General features: G+C 38.3%; 1 protein-coding gene across 2 annotated transcripts in view; it reads right to left on the bottom strand.

Moving 5' to 3' along the window:
* TTC8 (tetratricopeptide repeat domain 8) overlaps positions 1-19075 on the bottom strand; it is a 44609-nt gene extending 25534 nt beyond the window's left edge. Inside the window, exons 1-6 of one of the 2 annotated variants that reach the window (XM_035328943.1) lie at positions 18771-19075; positions 11715-11744; positions 6483-6603; positions 2089-2152; positions 1780-1939; positions 835-924 (exon numbers count right to left, since the gene is read on the bottom strand). In XM_035328943.1, the coding sequence (XP_035184834.1) occupies positions 835-924; positions 1780-1939; positions 2089-2152; positions 6483-6603; positions 11715-11744; positions 18771-18884 (579 nt within the window). In that variant the 5' untranslated portion in view covers positions 18885-19075. The remainder of the gene's footprint in view (positions 1-834; positions 925-1779; positions 1940-2088; positions 2153-6482; positions 6604-11714; positions 11745-18770) is intronic. The other variant, XM_035328944.1, reaches the window with a different exon arrangement.
* Between the last annotated feature and the right edge of the window lie 1595 nt (positions 19076-20670).

The following is a 20670-nucleotide window of genomic DNA, read 5'->3' as shown; positions in this document are numbered from 1 at the left end:
TCATTGCTACATTTTTCAAAACAGACTGAATACATATGGGTTCGATCACTTCCGTGTTGCCAGTTAAACAAAATTCTGTCCAATAGTGGTTTCATACCTTGTGAAAAATGAGTTGTTGGTCACAACCCAGCATTAATTTTCTGTGAACAACATATGCACAGAAAGCATGTTCATCTTTACATAACCAGTTGTACTGGGGAACAATTCAACTGAAAGGCCACGCAGAGAAATCATTACACAATTTTTAGGTCCCTTCCACTCAGAGCTGAGACCACAAGTTGGGCAGATGGCCTCAGTTTCAATCGCTATCAATCATAAGAACTTAACTGAAAATGAAATGAATTCTGAACAAAAAAGATGGAATCTTTTTTTATAAAAAAGATTGACATAAATTCATGACATAAAATCAAAGAGAAAAATCCAAACCAGTTGAACTTTTTTAGGTCAGGATTGACATCTGTTTGCATTTCTGGCCAATCAGAAGGGTTCTGCTGTGTTGCCCCCCCCCGCCTCCCCCCCCTTATTTTTTTTTTAGTTGCTCTTCATCACTTGTATACACACAGTTCAAAACAATTTACTATTAGAGTATTTTAGCATATCCACAGGTTTGGGCTACCTTATCCTTTCAAAATGACTGCTTCACACATATATTTTCAGTTTCAAGTCTGGTAACCCCTGTTAGTGGACAAAAGATAAGTAACACACTATTTTTATGAACACAGTTCATCAATCTTTCTATCCCCAATCTCATGTATAACACCATTAGAATGATAATGTCATTAGAATGATGCTAGAAAATTAGATATCACAATCATAACCAGAATAATTACATACCTTTGCCAGTTTGGGTTTTTCAGCATATTTTGCTAAATTCAGTCGAGACAGATTTATGAAAGGGCCATCTGGATTTGTTATCATTGAAGCCTGAAGGGCAGAAACAAGATTTTAAGTGGAAAGATCCCCTACACTTTTCCTGAAAAATTTCAAAATAGTAGCAAGATGCCAAAAAAAAATAAAACAATAGTTTTAGGTGCATTCATCTGCTTCATAATAGGGATTCATCTTAATTTCATCTTTTCTGAAAGTGAGGAATCTGTCCTACTCCCATACAGTCCCTGAAAGAGGTTGCATGAATTACCTTCTGGAACTACCTTTTTCTTCCCTCTCTCCACTTCTATAATGTGCCTAAGCATGTAGCTTACACTGTTAGATGGACTGAAGGCAGGTGGGATACATAAAAGATCTTCAAGAAATATTTAGGGAGATCCGTTTGTACCCATGATATTAAGAACTTGCCAATAACATGCTACTAATCAGTATTACACACTCATGCCTGTTGCAGTGTATTAATTTTGACAATAAAGAAGAATAAAATGAGTACATCTCATTTTCTTTATCTTCAGAAGTAATAGAGACTGAGAGATTAGTAATTGCTTTGCAGTAAACTGAAAATCTTACAGGTTCCGCCATACTTATGGTGAAATCATGTCATAGTCTTTTCATGGTCTTCAGTGAATAAAAATCAATCTCAAAAAACTTGTGAATTTGTAAACTTATATGAATTTTTGTGAACTTGTGCATATATGTACATTTTATCTGTGAATAGACTAGCAAACTAACGAGGTAGCATTTTCAAACTTGACTTTGAAGACGGTTTAAACAAAATATTAAAAATACTGACCTCCCTCAAACTTGAGTTTAGATGCAGCTTTTAAGTTAAGTACAATGTCACTGTGCTATGATCAAGATGCTTTCTAAGAACAAAGTCAAGCAACTTACCGTTCCTATCCTGACAGATCTCCCAGAAGCACTAGTTACTGGACGAGCTGTGAGAGCTGTTCGAGGTGTTTTTATAGCCTGTTCCATAGTACTTGGCCGTCCACTTTGTGTACTGGGTCTCACAAATCCTGTAATAGGTCTTCCTGACTGAGTTACTGGCCTGGAGATGGTAAGCACATTAACCTCACGTCAAATGATATTTACTCATAGAGAGTTTAAACACTTATATTGGAAGTTTCATTTTTATGAGTTAAATTTAGGATTTGCTTATGCGCAACAAGTCACATTTAAAAAAAAATTATCACGTACCTAACAGCTGGGCTGGGGCCTGCATCTTGGCTAGTTCCAGGGACTTTCAAAGATGTTCCTGGTCCTATAAAATAAGAGCATTGTTCACTTCATCTTGAGATACTACACCCTTGTCCCAGGGGCTTTAAAATGCCTGTGTCTTACAATGAACTGGAAATTTCTTGGTTCAAACTGGAGAGACATAGCACTAGACAAAGAAGACAACAAGAAACAAAACTGCATTGTACTACTGGTAAATTGTCAGATTATTGCAAGAAAGATGCCATCATTAACATGGGAAAAAGTAATCTGTAGATTAGTCCTCTAGTTCTGTTTCTCTCTTCACCCTTTCTCTGTAGATGGTAAGAATGCTCTGTTTCTCCTTCCTTTTTCCCCTCACATATCCTACAGATTTCAAATGTCTAGTACCTGTACACTGGTACCTGTACAACATCCATTTCACTGGATTTTAAGTTATCATTTGAGTCCTTCTCTTCAGTGAAGGCAAGCAATATTGCCGTTGTGCACATACCAAAACAGACTGTCATCTCAAGAATATCTTAGGATAGTGATTAAGTAAGAAAGGCTATTGGAATAATGAGATCAAGATAATTTAAAATGGTATATTTTCTACCTGGGATTCAAATACTATCAAGGCTTGATCAAGTAAGCCACAATCTTTAGCCATAGGACAGATATCTCATGTCACTAGATTTTGTAGGACCCCCATCCACAATTTAGAGCATAGTAAATTTCAAACTTTATATCCAAAGGTAATCAATGTAAATACTGAACTGGTTTGGGCCCTAGCAAACAAATAGAGGGTCCCCCTTTTCACAACTTTCTGCTTTGACCGTGGATCATTAAGAATTACTAGTTCCTGAATATATATCACTTTTACTGACATTGTATTATAATAATTTTTTCTAGCCTTCTACGAGAATGTCTAAGATAAGGTTTTAAAAATTTGTTTAAAAGTAAGATATGGTATCTACATCTGCCTGTCTGTCCACCACTTGCTACTGTGTACAGACGAAAATGAGATTTAAGTTGAAAAAGGTAGTTCTTGACAAATCTCTGTTGCTCACATGCTTATTTTCTAGGTATTTCTAGCTATAACAGCTATTATAACATTGTAACAGCTATTATACCATTCCAATCACTTCCAAGAACTGAAGTTATATACTGACAGCTAGACAGTTTCCTGCCTCCTTTTTCTCGCACAGTGTAACCCCCCAGGTTTGCCCTTTCTTCAGTCTTCTCTCAGTCTCCCACCCTCAAGATGTAATTTTGTCTGAGACACTACCATTCCACTATTTAAGTAAGAACATGAATAGACTTATCCAAATTGATAACCTCGAACTCAATCTAAATAATTTCTAGTTTTCTTAAACCAGGCTGATGTTAAGCACCTCTGCCTCTAATATTTTAATAGCCACCTGGCTCTTAACCAGCTGTATTTAAAGTTAAATAATATAAAAAAGATATTAACCATGATCTCCTTGGTAAATCCAAGAAAATATGTAAATGATGCTGAAATAAGGACCAGAACTCAGGATTCTCTCTCCTCTGGCTAGCCACACTTACAGCCTCTGTTGCTTATGTGCTCTTTAAAGTACTGTGAACCTTGAATTTTTCACTCCACAACAGAAAGGGTGGACAGTCCACCAAGCAGAGTTTCTACGGTAGTATGTAGGGCATTTTTCTTTCTTCTGAGAAATGGATGAAGGGCTTTCAACTTTTCAGGCTAGCAAACAATGAACTACTCTTCTACTTTCTCAGCATCTTTTTAAAGCTACCACAATATGATAAAAAAGACAGGGCATTTAAATCCCTTTCCAGACATTTTTGTTTTGTGCTTTCATGTACTTGGAGAATGCTTACAGGATTTATTTCCCTTGATCTCACCCTAAGCAACTCAGTTCTGAGCCCTACTTTGACAATTGCAACTGAACTAGCTATGAACAGGCATCAAGAGAAAACAGCAATTCATGTGCTCATTAGAAGCTGCTGCAGAATTTAAGAGCTTAATTTCAGCAGTCAGGGATGACTTCAGATGACTCCTTTAACTCCCTAGTTAATAAAATAGCTGTGATTATCCATAATGCCAATTAGTATGAGTTTCTGAAAAATATGTTGTCAAGGTAACACATTTTAACAAGACTACAACCTTAGCTGATAAAATTGATGGTGTTGAGTTCAAAGGTAACAGACTAGGAACTTTCTGTAAAATGATGCTACAGGGTATTTTCATTAATAAACAAGAATGCTGGAAAATTAATACAGCAAAACAATAAGAATTTAAAAAACATGTAGAATACAAATTTCAGAATTTATGCATGAAGAGGAGCCACCGAAAAGTAGTTGTTTCTCATGGACTGTATATAATTAATAATTTAATGGTGCAAGAGAGAGCTAAATCATTATTAAGATAGTTCTGTCGGGAAACTAAGATAGGGACAGATGAAAAATTGAAGTGCAAGTTTAACTGATGTAGAAGAATTTGAACTGCTGAGTAGGCAAGCTACAGACAATATGAGTTGTACTATGGTCGGTATAACTACACATCTAAAAATCTTAAATGGTGTTAGCTATAATGAGAGTGGGGGAGGATATCCTGACAGATTTGCCTCAGTAAAAGACCGTGAGTCAAGACCAACTACAGCTAACACTTTTTAACAGCAACGGAAAAAGCCCACATCCAGCAAGCATCCATTCTTATTGTCACATGTAGAAGTGATACCTGTGCTTACCTTTGATATAAAAAGTTTAACAGAAAAGTAATTCATTGGTACACAGAAAGTAAAATTAAGCTGTAGAAGAAAACCATGTTTTCTACATGTGCCGGTAGACTGTTGGTTTGGTGACTACAACTGAAAAAGGATGTGGATAAATAGGAAAGGGTCAAGATGTGAGTTTCAAGACTCAATTCAACTATTAAAAGATAAACCTCAAAATGAAACATTAATTTAGTTCATCAAAGAAAAGATCACTGAATGACTTAATCACAGTTTTAGCTATTTACTCTATACACCTTTGAATATAAAGACTATACATATATATAAAAGGGATATTAAAAGGGATAAAAATATGCGTTTGAAAATAAAGACTTCATATCTGGCATAAAAAGTACACAAAGAAGCAACAGCTGAAGCCACAGCTGATAATTCCCACTAGGGATATGGCATACATTGATACAAGCAAATTTAGTAATTTACTGAAGACTGCAGTCTTTCTCTCTGGAAAGTTTTTATACTTTCCAACAAACTATATGCTATCTCAGGCACGCGTGGTAGATTTGAAGCATGAACAGCAAAGTCTTATTTATCTCAGTGATTTGGGAGTGCAGGTTATACTATCATAACAATTTTCTTTGTCTTTGAAATTTGTGACATGCTATCCAAAAAGTCACATCTTTTTCAGTTTAGTATGAATTTTTCCAGAATGCCCCATTTCTCAATAATATTCTTCAAATGATTTTTCTTGGCAGATGGTCTTTACCACAGGGGGCAAAAAGTCTAAGTGAAATTATGCTGTTTTGAGACAAATACATGTACTTAAATTATCAAAATGTATAAACACAACTTGACTGTTTATATGTGACCAAGCATGTAATGACAATTTTAAAAAATGCAATCAGATAAATAGAAATATGCAGTTGCTTGCTTCTATCCAGGTAAGAAAAGCTTTTAATTATTCAAAAATTAGTTCTAATCTATGTCCAGTTCTTCCCTTAAATTCTCTGACATGGTAGGTGGTTGAGAGCTGTATCTAATAAGATGCATAAAAATTGCCATATGGATCATAACAGAGAAACACAGCAAATTGAAATAATGCCAAAATGTACAAAAGTAATGGAAGACTATAACGACTGCCCACTTAGATAGAACTGATGAAACTGGAAAGAGCTTCACGCAGGAAACAACGACAGTGCTGAAAAAGTGCCATGGAAAGCAAGAGAGGAAAAGGAAGAGAAAAGCAGAAGAGAACAAAAGCAGTTTAGAAAATGTTTGTAGGAACTGCAATGAATCAGAGATGTCAGATTTGGCCTGACTGTTGCCTATAGTATAGGCATAAGGATGGGATACGTAGTACATGAAGGGCTTATTTTTCTTTTGTTTCCCACTAGAGAAGAAGCCAGAAATCAATGCACTGATGGAAAAGAGACAGTGAGTACAGAGATGCAGAGGAAAAGCTGACAAAACACTTTTTATCCGAATTCCTAGAAGATAGGCCTAAGCAGTATATTAAGATCATGTGGTCAATGCAATCAGAAAAAAACTGAAAGCTCTTCTTGTAACAATAGGTAAAAGCCATAACAGACCACTCCAGTGTGTACTGTTTTATGATAGATGACAATCCTGACCAAAACAGCTCCTGCTGCATCAGTGTACTTAAGAGAAAATTGTTCTTACGTGCGACTTGAGCAATGGCATTTTCATCTAGCATCAACTCTGCAATTCCTTCTTGATCCATATCGATTTCATCCACATACACCATTTCTGTCAAAGCTCGTGTTTTCAGGCTCCAGGCAGCCTGAATAAGGATAAAGTACAAAAAGATAAATATCTTCAGGTCACCAATTAAATTATCTAAACAGCATTTCTGCCATTTTTTAAAAAATATTTTATTGCTCCTTTCACAGTTTTAATAAACTTGAATAAGCTATTGATTCGAACAACTGGGTATATCTGAACATACACTATAGGTGGACCTAATGCTGCTCTTCAAATCCATTGCCTGACATGCAGGTCATAAGTGCAGTTTCAAGCGTGGCCACAGCATGTTTGGGAAAGCACACGGGGAGCCCAAGTGTTCAGGTAGGCCCAGCAGGCTCACGCATTGCTTGTCCCATTGATCAAGGCAGTATGCTGGCAGTTCCCTGCTGATCCAGACATACAGTTGCTTGACAGAGGTGGAAAGGGGACCAGAACTTAGACACTCCTTTGGAGTGGAACAGGTAAAGTCCCTGAGTTTGGAGGACAGAATTTCATGCCTGATCAAAGTTATGACTAATTTATGTCATAGGCAACTGAGATCTTCTGCTTCTGAAGAAATCCTCAGCTCCACGTGCCATTCAAAACCCATTGCTGACGGACACCTTGTTTAAATTAGGATGGGAAAGGAAGCTAAGTAAAGCCACTATAATGCAAAGCAATACCCTTCACAGGCATCTGTAGAGAAAGAAGAAAAATCTTGTAACCAGAGGTTCAAGATACATTACTATAGCATTTAGTATCTAGAAGTGATAGTCTTTAAAATGATCATCTCAAACTCCTTTTTTCAGAGCATCAGCTGTAAAAATGTGTAAATATATAAGCATCTCAGTTTGTGAGATTACTGGAGTACTTACTAGTGACCTGAAATGATAAACTGCAACGTTAAACGTCCTGGGGTGTGATATGAATAGTGTGGAAAGGCAAACATAACCTTAGACTACCTGACAACCCCATGTAGACTATAGAGATAGCAAATCAATGGGGAGAAAACAAACAACGCCAGTTGGTACTGAAATACCAACAAAATAAGCATAGATCCCATCACTTCCTTGATAATTAATATGCCTGTAATGTACTCATAGAGCTTGCACGCTAAAGGGAGCCACAAGATCAATCACTGATCTTTCTTGATTGAACAGATCATACATCACCCACAGTAAAACTTACTACTATCAAAATAACCAGATTTGCTTCTTTTCTGACAAGGTATACAACCCAAGCGTTATTAATATTTGCCAAGGAAACATTTCAGAATAGAACAGAATGATGCTACTCTTAATGGAACTGAAGGCCCAATACGCGGCAACATCTGTTCTTTAAATAAGAGATAAAAGATTTCATAATTTAAGTCATTATGTAATGGGACATTTCTTGTTCATCAGTTCTCAGACCATGCCTTCCTCTAACCTTACCTGATAAAACATTTCTATGCAACTTTATAACTGCCTACCAAAAAGAAAGTATACCTAAATATGTTGAAATATTTAACATTCATTTTCTTCCAAGCAGAAATAGATGCATCTAGGCAGCCAGTTCAGCCACAGTTAGAAACCTTTGTTCAAGTACAAAGAGAAAGTAGCAGAGCAGGATGATTTGAATCTAGGCCAGACAGACGTAATCTAGATTCGCTTTATTATCTTTTAGTTTCTTCCTATGTAGTAGGGTGACAACCTTTAATTAGCACTTATATTTACAGTTAGATGTTCAATATCCTTAATCATCTTTCATTATTCTAGACAAGTAGTTAGTTTGTTGAATTTCTTAACAACTTGAAGATACTCTGCTTTTTTTCAAAGACATGTATGTCTGAAGTCAATGTAACCAAGTCTATATTGAGAACATGCTGCAATTAGAGCTCTCGGTATATTCAAACACAGGCTAATTTCCTAACGGTTGTAAGAAAAGCTGCCCATAGTAATGATCTTTTTTTCTGGCAATTAAAAGTAGCAACTTCTCTAAGCTAATTGCTAAAACAGGACAGTTCTTAACATCAGTATAGATATATTGCTCTGATTTTTTCCAATAACAAAGATCAGAGAACATGTTTTTAAAAGTAATATGTTTCGTTGTGAATATCAGACATATCTGTCATGAAAAATAGGTTCCTTGGGCTTCCAGTCTTAAGCTCCTAGTCTGGGGCTTCACAGCCAACAATAATATTGAATATCATGTATTATTCGTTAATTAGGCATCAGTCTGTAGATGATTGTATTGCCTGTAGGAATGCTTGTTATAGGACTTCTGATCAGAATAGCAAGAAAGAGAAGAATGTCAAATTCGTTACTTAAGCTACAGAAAGATGACCTTTACCTTAGGAGACAAGAAAATTTTTAACTACTTCAAAATTCTTAACTTCAGAATTCTTAACTACTACTAACAAGACCCATTTTAAAACAAAAGTAACATTTAGTTGGCTTTAGTAATTTACTATAGTACAATGCACAGCTTTTGCTCTGTGAAAACCTATAACGTTTTAATCTGAAACTAATGCAGAAGCTGAAAAACGTCAATTAAAATGAGTAAGAATAGCACTAAACTGGAAGAGCCACATTGCCAACAGCAAGAGGAAAGCTGACTTACGATCACAAAAAAGCCAAGAAAATAAATTCATATATTTCTGAGTAACCACACGAAGATATCATTGACACCTCTACTTTGCACAAGTTTATCTACTTGAACTGTTGTCTCAGATTCCATTTGTATCATCTGCTCTCTCTCTGCAGGATTATATTGGGTTTACATGCCAACATTTTGGTAGTGGGGAGCTGCAGGTGTGGACTCTGTGAGAAAAGTCCACAAGCTGCCCCTGTGTTAGATAGGGGCCAGTTACAGACATCTCCAAAGGGACCTTCCACTGCCCAGAGCTGAGCCAATAAATGATGTTTTTTGCACCTCTGTGAGAGCAGATTTAAGAAAGGGAAAACAAACAAACAAACAAACAAACAAACAAAAACCCCTCCTGCACAACAGCAGCTGGGAGCGCGAGGAGTGAGAACCAGCCCTGCAGACCCTGAGGTCAGTGCAGGAGTGCAGGAGGTGCTCCAGGCACGCAGCAGAAGTTCCCCTGTGGACTGTGGAGAGGCCCCTGGTGGAGCAGGCTGTCCCCCGGCAGCCCATGGGTTCCACATGGAGCAGATCTCCACGCTGCAGCCCATGGAGGAGCCCCTGGTGGAGCAGGTGGATGTGGCCTGGAGGAGGTTGTGGCCCATGGAGAGCCCCCTCAGGAGCAGGCCCCGGGCCGGAGCTGCAGCCTGTGGAGAGGAGCCCACGCAGGATCAGGGGGTCTGGGGGGAGCTGCTGTCTGTGGGGGACACGTGCTGGAGAAGTTTGCTCCTGACAGCTGGACCCCGTAGTACAGAGCCATGTGGAAGCAGTTGCTGAAGGGCAGGCTCAGTTTGGGAAGGCTCTGTCTGGGAAGGACAGCATCCTGCAGGCTTTCCCCACAGGCTCAGTATGGGAAGGACGGTATCCTGCAGGAGGGACCCCACATTGGAGCAGGGGAAGAGAGTGACCGTGAAGGAGTGGCAGAGATGAAGTGTCAGGGACTGACCACAGCCCCCATTCCCTGTTCCCCTGCACCGCTTGGGGGAAGGACATGGAAGAGGGTGGATGGGGGAAAAGTATTTTTAGTTTGCTTTTAGTTTCTCACAGTTCTAGCCTGCTAGTGATAGGCAATAAATTACATTAAGCTCCCTGTGCTGAGTCTGTTTTGCCCGTGACAATAACTGAGTGATCTCCCTGTCCTTTTCTCAACCCTTGAGCCCTTTCCTTTATATTTTCTCCCCCTTCTCCTTTTAGCAGGGGGAGAGAGTGGCTATGGCAGAATGCAGATGCATACCAGGGTAAAAACACCAAAGAGACCAACACTTTTGTTCTGTGACAAGCAGTATGCTTGTTGTATATGAAGAAAACGCCTATTTTTATGAACTGGACACTTAGCAGGAACAAGAAATGGACAGCTCATTTCAGACAACCCACATATTCATTACATATTCACTACATAATAACAAATTTATCTTGCTTACCTTATAATCAGAACAGAACTTTACAATAACTAATATTAATTGAAGAGGGAAGGAATATCTTAAGCACTATAAGAACAGAAATGTAATATATTTCTGAATTCAAGATGTATTCAAGAATACATCACTATTTCTTTGGAAGCCTATATTACAAAAAAGAAAAGAAGCAGTGTTCGACATAATTGTTTTTCACTTAGTTTCTGAAAATTGATGTCAGTGAATCAAATATCTTCCTCTTGTTCCTGAAAATCCCAAAAATTGAATTGAAAAAATCTAAACCTAAAATCTAAATCTAAACATCTTTTCATCTCCAATTAATTTGTAGTTTCATTCTCCAATAATCTGTTCCATTATCACAAATTTTATTCTGTACAACATAGAGCCTAAAAGAACAGACTGCAACTACCTTGAAACATAATCTTTAAAGTCAAGAAGATATCCAGCAGTATTTCCCTGAATTCATTTTGTATGCAAATGACTTACATGACTTAATTGGAATTAATAGGAGACTTGTAAAATATGTTACTAACTTTGGACTAGGGCCAAAAGAAGGCAAGACTTGCACATTACTATCCTTTCTATTGCCGTAATCTAGTAGTAACATGGACAGAATGAACAACGCATTACTCTCAGTCTTCCATTAGTAGAGCAAGGGATCATCACGCAGCTTCAAGATTTCACACTCTACACAAGGTAGGCAAGGAGAAAGAGCTGCAAGAGCAGGAAGGGCATGGGTAATAGCCCACCATTACACTGGATTAGATGAAACATGAAACAGCCCGAAGAACATAAAGGTTGTTCGATCTGTGAAATACACACTGGCTTTTTCCTAATCTCGCTAGCTGATGGAGGTCATTTTATTCAAGATAGATTCACTGTAGCTTTCAGAAGGCACTGAGCTACTGAACTGCTGAATAAACTTGAAAAAATATATGAGAGAAATACATGTTTATTTAGTGTAAAAGCTGCCTATTTAAAATACCCCTTATCAAAATAGTGCCTTACCAATGGTGAAAAACAAGTTTATGCCATTAAGGATTTAACAATGAAACAAGTATTATTCAGCATATTAGAAATACTTCCTAATTATTGCGTCTAATAATTGTATTTAGGGAAAGAATTTTACCTCAAACACGGAGTATCCGGTATTAGGCTCCTGAAAAGAAAAGAGAAATTGAAGGATGGAGACAGTAAGCAATGAAAAGTTACAAAGAACACCCAAAGAATTATGAAATTAAATCAAAATACTTTGTGAGCTCCTTATCTTGCAGAAACATTTTCTGACACATATATCCAAATTCCAATTTTATTGTATTATCTCAATGTACAGACATTTCTGAGTTCAGCAATATTTTACAGAACAAAAGCAGATTTGCAGTAAGTACTTTTTTCAGATACTGTTTGCTTTTTTGCTGCTGTGGGATCCTGCTGGCCAAAACATATATTAACATTACAGAATTACTAAACTGAAAGATGGTCTATTTTCATAAAAAAAAAAAAAAAAAAAAAAAAGGAAAATGCAAGCAAATTTCTCAACAGTTACCTAGATGATTAAGCCATGCACTTTAGAATCCCTGCACAATAAAATGCCTTGTTAGTTGGTGGTGGTGCTGACACCGATATCACTCAAGTACATAAAGGAAATTTTCTTCACATGACAAAAGGTTGGTTGTTTTTTTTTTTGCACCTTTATGATGGAAGTGATATATTTATTGCATACCAGACAGTAATGTTTTATGTAGAGAAAACTTCAAATGAATGGCCTGTTGCACCATCCAATAAACAAAGGAAAACACTGGCCTAATGAAGTTTACCTCAAACAGCTGGAAGTTCCATACACTTGAAAACTTGAGGTGAAATTGAGTAAATAGTAACAACAGGAAAAATGGCTCCATCATCATTTACTGTGCAATTATCACATTTATACAGTATTTATATGATCCTTTGGTGCTTCTGCTGTTCAATTGCAGGGACCCCAGCATATTACCTAGCTGCAGGGGGAAAGATAGGGAGGGTGAGAGAGAGACATTACTTTCTCTACATCACCATGAGTCTTCTGTAGAGTCTGATTTCTTTTCTGGTCCTAGAGGCATTGGTAAATTTCTTACATATCTGGCCTTGTGTAAATCTACCACAGTCAAGCCAGCTATGTTAGATTCAATATAGAATCACAGGATAATTCAGAGCAGAAAGGCACTTCAGGAGCTCTCAGGTCCAAAGCCCTGCTCAAAGCAACATGCTGTGAGGTCACGTGAGGTTGCTTAGAGCTTTGTCCTGTCAGGTCTTGAAACCTTCCAAGGATGGAGATTGCACAGTGCTTCTGTGCAACCTGTTCCACTGCCTGGATATCCTTACAGAGAAATGTTTTTCCTTATATCAAGTCAAAACCTCTTTCATTTCAGTTGATGTCTGTGGTCTCTCACTGCTGCAAAGAGCCTAGCTCTGTCTTCACACCCTCAGAGTAGTACTGGAAGGGTGTTACCAGGTCACATCAATGTCTTCTCCAAGGTGAACAACTCCAGTTCCCTCAGGCTCTCCTTGCTCCATCCCCTGACCACCTCAGTGGTCCTCTGCTCCAATTCAGCAACATCTCTTAAGGGGGAGCTCAAACTTGGATGTATTCTAGATGTCAACTAGAAAACGTCAACTACAGAGTTAAAATCACTTCACTCAGTCTACTGGTTACATTCCTCTTAAATACTGCCCAGCATGCTGTTAGCTTCCTTTGCAAGCAGGGCACACCGCTGGCTCATGCTTCACCAAGAGAATGGCAAGGGCGGGCTCTTTCCTTTCCTGCATAGTAGGAGACATGGTCTACATCTTCATATTTGAGATTCCCTTTTTTACTCAGTAAATTCCAGGACAGCAGGTACCTGGAACACTAATGATGTCTCCATCTTCCTTCTGTAGCACCCAGGAACTCCTATGTGCTTTTAAGCATCATATTTGGAATCATAAAGTTGCTCATCAGTGCTGAGTGCATAAAACTGCTTATGAATTGAGTATGTGGAACTAAACTTTAATGGAGGGATTAATCTCAGCTGTCTGCAATATACCTGTGCTTGAGTAAGGCACTTAAATCACCTTTACATTTTAATCATGTCTTATTAAAAGAACACGGAGTTCATTTAATACGTCACTTTATTTATAGTGTTTGTTTTCTACAAAACAAGCTGAACTAAGCAATAAAGGAAAGGACATTGCAATATCTGGGCTTGTATTTTACCCACCCCATTGTGTCCAAGTGTTACAGCACATATGGTGTACTAGAAAATGGTTTAAGAGCAGTAGGTGATCTTCCATACCATATGTGCTACAGTAACCAATGAGGGCAAGGTTCAGAACACCACCTCAACACTGACTCAGAAATGCCTTGATGTTACAGCTGTGTATCTTACTTCAGGCACTGTTCATTAGTTTAAATAAATAAATAAATAAAAATGAACCAAGTTTTCCTATGTAGGAGCGTTCATACTGCTAAAAATATTCAGAAAGCGACACCCCTCATCACTTACAAAAAAAAATTAAAGTTGACCAACCATACTTCCTAAAAAACTGTTCTGTCTTAATTGTAGGTGTTAGTATTTGGTGCACATCCTAACATAATTTCTTAGTTTTTGACAAGAACTAATCTAAGATCTTAAATAGCCCTCAAGCAGAGGACAGAATCTTCTCATTAAAAACGAGATAGGAAAAACAGAAACTAAAATTAAAATGTGTTTTAACATAGGTGGATCCAGTAGCTGCTACTTGTGCAAGTAATCCATTGGAACCAGATTCAGAGTAAAGATTTCTTTGAGAGGATTAACAAATAGCATTGCCCTGTAAGTCTGTACCTCAAAACAAAAGGTCAAATTTATTCTTCATTTACACATATAGATCTCCTTTGAAATTAATAAGATTGTAAAAGCAATGAAGGAAGGATTTAACTCAGATCTCTAAATCCACTGAGGACATTTTAAAATTAAAGTTAATGTGTAAAGTTGGTTAATTTTAAGAACAAAAATATTTAGAAAAACGAAGTCTTCTGATGCTTACAGCCTTGAAAATGGAATGAAACAAGATTACATACCCTATGTTCTAAAAAAGCTTCACTTTACAATTTATTTCAGTTGAGTACGATTTAATACATGCAGAATATTAAAATCAGTATATACAAAAATGCTCTTCAAGAGGAGCAGAAATGCAAAAGACATTACCCAGGAACAGTGGCATTACTGTATACATCAATGATTTTTATGCATAAGCTTAGTAATTATAGACTTTAGAACCAATAACTGTTTTCAGTTAAAGATGATTTTTCATATCAAGTTCCATGTGTGTGAACATATGCATGATATTTTACTATGATCGTACAAAAAACAGTATGCAAGTAATAGCAGTTGCAAGTACACCATGGGAGAAAAAAGGACAAATGAACAAGAGCAAATTCTCACAGCAGACAGTTAATCAAGTTAAAGGCAGGACATCCACTTTATGTCCATTAATTACATTAGGCAATTTATTTATTTTTTGTTAAAGTACAGCAGGCCTTGTACATTGGTGCTGGTTTACTGCCTTGAATCTGACATATGGAACACAAAGAAGAGTAATCAGATTAGGTAACTAATCAGGATGATCAACAGAGACAGCCATGGATTGTATTTCCTCTAGGTCATTCTATTACTATAAACACAGAAGACAACGCCTGCTTGGTTACAATAGGGAATAACTGAAATGAACATCAGTGCTCTGTGTGTTTGTATGCCCAAATGCTGGTCACAGAACATGCAGTTTTATCAATCTTCAGATAAGATTGTTATCACAGAAGTAAACTTCATCAATAAACATAATATTCCTATTTTTAAATGAAGAAGTGCACAAAATATTTTATATAAAAAATATTTGTCTTCCACAAAATAGAACTCAGCAGGAGTTAATTATCACTCTATCACAATGTTAATCACATTTTATTCAAGAACTCTTTAGGAATACATAACTGGTTTTTAAATGTTTTGATTTTACAGATGTGTTTTATAAGCATGCAAGTTTATAACTGATTTCATACCGCTGCATAAGGAAATTTCTGATTTTAGCCAAGTTGGCTAAAAGGTCACCACCATACCTCTAAAAGCTTCTAATACCTACCACATCTTATGACCAATTAAGATAGCTTGTAAACGTACGTAAATATAAGTATTAGATCATTAGTATACTTATTTTTCAGATCTTCAAAACATCTTTGTCTTACTGTGTTCTACAGAAGACACATTTAGAATACTAAGCTATATTTCTTAATTTACCACTCTCTGTACACATATCAGGATGTACTAGCCAAGAAAAATTATTTCATTTATAAGTGTGACTGGCAAAAATACCTACTTCCTAGGGTATTGTAAAAAGCTGATTTCAACTGCTTGTAGTGTTGTGATAGTGTTGCTGTTGCAATGGGGCAGAAGTGGTGATACCATTTAACAGACCGGCTGACACAGCTGGGAAAAACAGGCTGTCAGACACACAGTCTTCTCTTTCAGGCATGACAAACTCAGATTATGTTCTGTTAGTCTCTTCTTTTACTTATAATTAAATCATGTCTTACAAGGGAGAAGGCTAGATGCCTGAGCATGAAAAAGTTCTGACCTGTAACAGTCTCAGTTTAACTCAACCCTTCCTGGGCATCTCTTTAAAGGATACCATCTCCTATGGCTTGGTTTGTACCATCTCCTATGGCTTGGTTTGTACCATCTCCTCTAATGCTGTCCAAAGAAATGAATCCCTGCGCAGTGAGGGAAGCTACTGCTCTAAGATCCTTCTGTCAACTGGTTGCAGAGGCTGGGAAGCACGTGCTTAGTGAAATATGGGACAACAGGATGAGAACAGATGGCACTGTGATCACAGCAGTTGAGTACTGCCTTGTGGTACACAGCAGCTCACTTAATCCAAACTTTCCGTGAGTGTTGTCATTTGTCTGTTTGCTTTCTTGGTGTCTAGCATGACGTATCATAGGCCTGATTTGCAGAAATGCTCCCATTAAGGAAGACAGGATTTCACCATCAAATGTTTTAGAACTGCTATGTGCTTTTTAAGCACAATAAAATGGGTATTTCAGGTTAGGCACTGAAAATGATATACATACCTAGTTTTAGATGTTTCTCCAGGTTATACTAAAATAATAATTTAGTTCACATGAGCAGACAACAGCACCATTTTCCTGGTAGGCAGTTATAGGGGACAGAAATAAAGTTTGACCAAAATGTATAGCAACTACCAATTTCATTAACGCCACTTTCAAAAGTAAAAAAGACTTGAGGAATCAAGAGTCAATCTGCTTGAGTATGGTCTTGGATTCTTAATTAACTTAAAATAAATTAAAAAAAAAGCAATCTTAGATCTTTTATAGTATTCACAACCACAGCAACAAAAATAATAAGCTACCTTTAGAATACAGGATTACATAAAATGGTTCTCTTGCCTTGAGTATTCTAACATGTGCCACTCACTTGAGTTCTTATTGCCTCAATGTTAGAGTTTAGTATTTTTCAAAGATTTATAGAAGTAACAATTCTATTAAATGCAAAGTAAACACACTGCAGTACATGAACATGATTTGTTTTTTCATTATGTTATATTAAGTAGATTCAAAATAGCTTGTAAGGTTTCAACTACATATAAAATACATTTGCGAGGCATATTACTATTTCCTTTTCTCTAGGCCTGAAGTATCTGAAAGCAACAGACATTAGAAAGTAAGGAGCTGTAAGTGCAACAACACAGCTAGGGAAACGACCTGCCAGGCTTTTAAGTATCAGAAGCGGAATAATAAAATACAGGCGTACATGGACAGATGTGTTGGCTACAATAAAATTCTACATCTAAAACATCATGAGAACAATTGACTGAAATAGAGAATTTCCATTCTATGTTAACTCCGCCATGAACATTGAAGCTGTATTTTAACTGAGATCGTAAGAAAATGTTTCACTTAAATAGATTTCAAGAGCAAGATTTTGTATGCAGAGTTGGCATGTCTGGTTCAAGTTGCACTCTTCAAAATGACTTAGCCAATATTCCAGTTTTTCCAACATAGGTGATGCATTTTAAAGTATTTTTTAATCATTAATTCCTGTTTAATAAAGTGCTCTTAAGGATTCCTCACAAAAATTACAGCAAAACATATTATATTTCAAGTTTACCTCTACAAAAAGCAAAAGACATTTCCTACTAAACTTTCAGGTAGGTTGGAAATACACTGCTGAAATGCATGCACTTTTTTTAAAAAAAGTTTTTGGCATGCACAGAAGTGATACTCATTTAGTGTTCAGGACCAATTTTCTTGGAATGTCTTCTTTAGTAAGAGTTTTTCTGCTCATGGCTCTTTGTTGGTGCCTTAGACTATAAACCAGAAACAAAAGCACTTTTAAAATATCTATCCTAAACCAATGTAAACACTTATTGTGCTTTACATTTACACAATCATGTGACTGTGCAGCTTTCTTTAAAGATTTATTTCCCGTGATAAAAAGAATTGCCTTCAAGATTCTTAAGAACTGTACCTATAAAATGCTTTGGGAGACACAATTTACTATAAAGTAACTGTGATGCAGACAGCCAATTTGATTACTGCTTTCCAAATCTAGCAGTAATAACTTTGCCATATATAGAAATATTAATTCAGACATAAAATTCCCACATCCTTTCTTTTTACAGATCAATGAAAAAATATGTAGGTATAAAACATGCCCAATGTTTCCAACTTTGCAATTGAGGAGAGTTAACAGAGAGGGCTGCTCTGTGGCAGTGCTGGGATCCAGGCTGAGATAAACGGGCTGTCACTGTGAAACCTGAACATCTATGTCAAATCAACAGCAACACCCGCAAACGGAACAGTTTTGGGCCTTGGTTTTTCCTCTCCTCCTTCGACAGCTCAAACTGTTCAGGGAGGGCGAGGAGCGCTGGCACCCCGCTGCTGTCAGGGCTGCGCTCCCCTCACCTGGGCCGGGGCGGGGCAGGGACAGGGGCAGGGCGGCCTGGTGCCGCCCCAGCCAGGCCCCTGGCCCGCTAATGGGGGCTCGCAGCGGGTCTCTCCAGCAGCACCAGCAGGCACAGAGGGGGGCACCGCCGAGGGAACCCCCACCCCGGCCCGGCCCGGCCCGGCCCCTCGGCGCTCCCGGGCTGGCCTCCCCGCCCGGCCCGGCCCCGCTACCTGCTCGCCGGGCGCCGCCTCCAGCAGCCGCGAGCAGAGCTCGGAGCACTGCCGGAATTTCCTCCGCCTGAAGCAGCTCCAGGCCCGCAGCAGCGGCTCCATGTCGGGCCCCATCCCGCCGATCGGCCGGGCCGGGGCGGAGCAGGAGGGGGAGCCGAGCTGCGGCTACGAAAATGGCAGGCTCCGCCTCGGCCCGCCGGGCCTGCGCGCCGCCATGGAGACCTGCGGCTGGGTTCTCTCAGCCCGTGTCCCCCTTCTCGGGGTACCCCAAAAACCGGGGATAACCCAGCCTCTGTAGGTGGCCACAGCTGAAGTTAAGCCTGCGGGTTTCCAGGAATGCGGCTTTAGCCTTGAGTTCGGTCGCTGACTTGTTTCCAGTGTGTATTATTATTTTGTGTTGTTCCAGTGCCTGAGTGCAAAGCTCCTTGCAGGCCGCTGGAGAAGCTGCTGGAGTTAAGTCAGTACCGAAGAGGCTTTCACTGTAAATCAGTAGAACTATGAAATTAACCATGGTTTAAAGCTGATTCTTACTGAAGTTAGAGGTAAATTTCATGTTTACTTGAAAGAAAGAAGGAATAGGCTCATTAAATCTGTTGTGCTGAGATCAGCAGACTTCTAATAAACTCAGTATTCTACATTGTGTCCTACTGTTTGCTGCTATACTTTCCAAAATGTAAATAGTCAAGAGCCATTTGGAATTGGAATATATGCCTAAACAAAAAGAATATGGTTCTTTAATCCTCATTTGAGTAAAATGTCCTACAGAGTGGTGGGGAGAGCACAAACTGCTGTGAACAGCAATCCTGCAGACTCCAATGGTTGTTTTACTTCATTAGTTTTTGCAGAAGTAAAATAAAACAGATGTTTAGAAGAGAAAAAAAGCTGTAATACAACTCGTACTTTGTATTGTAAAATGCATTGTCCCAAGGAAGAAAAAATCTCAGGATGCTTGGATAAATAATTTTTTAAAATGAAATTTTGATGTGAAAATCTCTGATGGATGAGACTAGTATATCTAAAATCACGTCATTGGTCATTTAACACATTGTTCTGATTTTAATCCTTATCTCACCTAAACTATCAGTTTGTCCAAGATTTAAGCTGCATGAAATGGATATCTGGGCCAGTAAGATCAACATGAAGTGGAAAGATGCAGCAACAAAAGGGCCAGTCCCAGCACGATTGTTTGTTCTAATATGGGAACTAAACTTGAACTGAAGTAGCAGCCAAGGACAGCTGGCTTTTGGGTCCGATGGAAAGTGCACTGCGAAACAGTGCTCTGACTGAAGTCTTTTCTGGTACCCATGATATTCCCAGTGAAAACTGGAAAGGAAGCAGCACAACAGTGTCTGTCCCTTCTCTATTTTTAAGTTATTGTGGGAGACAGTATGTGCTGCATTCCTGCAAAATATGTAGGAGACTTGCACAAGGACTCTCACACTGTACCTCGGGTCAGTTAGGAGGATGAGCAGTATTTCTTCTTCTTGTCAGACCATCTGCTGTGATACTGCTATGCAGTTGTAGGACTGTGGCAGAGTGACTTTTGGGGCCTAAGGATCCAATTTTGCTATAAATTCTTTTAAGGTGGCAAATCCTTCAGCATGTATGTTATGGTTAGACATAGCATAATGTGCTGTTCAGAGAGATTGTGAATATTGGCTAGAGATGACATAAAATAAATGTTGTCCCCCATGAAGCTTAGAGAATATCAGCTCTAAGCTGTGGCATTATTCTTGAAAACAAAGGGAGAACTCAAGTGGCTTTACTCATTGGAGTTGCATTCCAGTGCTGGAATGTCTGATTGTGGAAAACGGATGTCCTGATCCTGGAGAAACATTACAAGAAAGACTCAATCCAATATTGACAGATTTCTGCATGAGCAGAGGACTTAGGCAAAATT

This window comes from Oxyura jamaicensis, chromosome 5 (genome assembly GCF_011077185.1).
Source record: "Oxyura jamaicensis isolate SHBP4307 breed ruddy duck chromosome 5, BPBGC_Ojam_1.0, whole genome shotgun sequence".
Classification (NCBI taxonomy): domain Eukaryota; kingdom Metazoa; phylum Chordata; class Aves; order Anseriformes; family Anatidae; genus Oxyura; species Oxyura jamaicensis.
Note: the sequence above shows the minus strand (reverse complement) of the source record. Positions and strands in the feature narration are given on the sequence as shown.